Source organism: Propithecus coquereli, unplaced genomic scaffold (assembly GCF_000956105.1).
Source record: "Propithecus coquereli isolate 6110/MARCELLA unplaced genomic scaffold, Pcoq_1.0 Scaffold227, whole genome shotgun sequence".
Lineage (NCBI taxonomy): Eukaryota > Metazoa > Chordata > Mammalia > Primates > Indriidae > Propithecus > Propithecus coquereli.
In genome coordinates this window covers 3,434,395-3,435,732 of record NW_012147808.1, presented here as the reverse complement: position 1 = coordinate 3,435,732, position 1,338 = coordinate 3,434,395, and the positions used below count along the sequence as shown (strand labels likewise).

The 1,338-nt window shown below is 40.9% G+C and overlaps 1 protein-coding gene across 1 annotated transcript; it reads right to left on the bottom strand.

Annotated features, from left to right (window-relative positions):
* Positions 1-107: 107 nt before the first annotated feature.
* Positions 108-1,025, bottom strand: LOC105811034 (olfactory receptor 4A15-like). Its single transcript, XM_012645112.1, has one exon. It carries the CDS (start codon positions 1,023-1,025, stop codon positions 108-110), a length of 918 nt encoding a protein of 305 aa, XP_012500566.1.
* Between the last annotated feature and the right edge of the window lie 313 nt (positions 1,026-1,338).

Here is a 1,338-nt window from a genome sequence, read left to right as displayed (position 1 = left end):
CAAGTTATTAAATCCGGGGAAAATTTACAACAGTTAAATAATCACACATGGCTTTCCTGGAGAGAGCAATTCTTAATGGAAAATAGGTGATGCATTCCTCTGTTACCTCATTTTCTTTTTCTGGTCCAGAGCTTCTTCATGGCATTTTTCATCTCTGCATTTCTCAGAGTATAGATTAGGGGGTTTAACATAGGGGTGATTACTGTGTAAAACACAGTCAAGGATTTATCAATGGGTAAGGTAGAAGGAGGTCTCACATACATAAAAATACAAGGGACAAAGAAGAGGACCACCACGGTAATGTGGGAGCCACAGGTGGATAAGGCTTTGCGTCTCCCTTCCTGACTAAGATTCTTCAGGGAGTGCAGAATGACCCCATAGGAGATGAGTAAGAGCATAAAGATGACCACACAGATTGCTCCGTCATTGGCAACCACAGTGAGGCCAATAACATAGGTGTCAGTGCAGGCAAGCTTTAATAAGGGGTACATGTCACAGATGAAGTGGTCGATGACATTGGGGCCACAGAAGGGAAGGTTGTAAACAAAGAGAAGTTGAACTACTGCATGCACAAAACCTCCAAACCAGGCCAACAGCAGGAGCACAATACACACCCGTTGGTTCATGATCGTTAAATAATGCAGGGGTTTGCAGATGGCCACGTAACGGTCATAGGCCATGACAACCAAGAGTAAAATCTCAGCACCACCAAATAAGTGTCCTATAAAAAGCTGGGTCATGCAGGCTTGGAAGGAAATGGTTTTCTTCTCATAGAGTAAGTCTACAATCATATTTGGGGTAACTGTGGTAGAATAAACAGCATCCATAAATGATAAGTAGCCGAGGAAGAAGTACATAGGGGCATCCAAGGCTGGGCTGACCACCACAGTCACGACAATGAGTAGGTTGCCTACCATCGTCACAATATAGATGAGCAAAAACACAACAAACAATATTTTCTGGCCCTGGAGGCTCTCAGTGAGCCCTAAGAGGACAAACTCAGTCACGTTGTTCCTTTGTTCCATGTGTCCTTCTATGCATTCTTATTTCGGTATTCAGGACAAAATTACCTGCAAATAAAATTATCACTAATAACTTCATGAAATTTTAGGATAATTTGTTTATTCATTGAACAAATAGGCATTATGATTTATTGTGTTATAGAACTGTCAGAGATTACAGGAATACATTGTTGATTAAAGCATGGTCCCCAATCTCCGCAATCTTACAGACTGATGGAGACAGAATTAAGTAATTAGAGACATGTGGAAAAAGGACAGATTATTAAATAAGCCAGTCTGCCATCACTAGATTTCTATCTGGAAGCTAATAAAATTA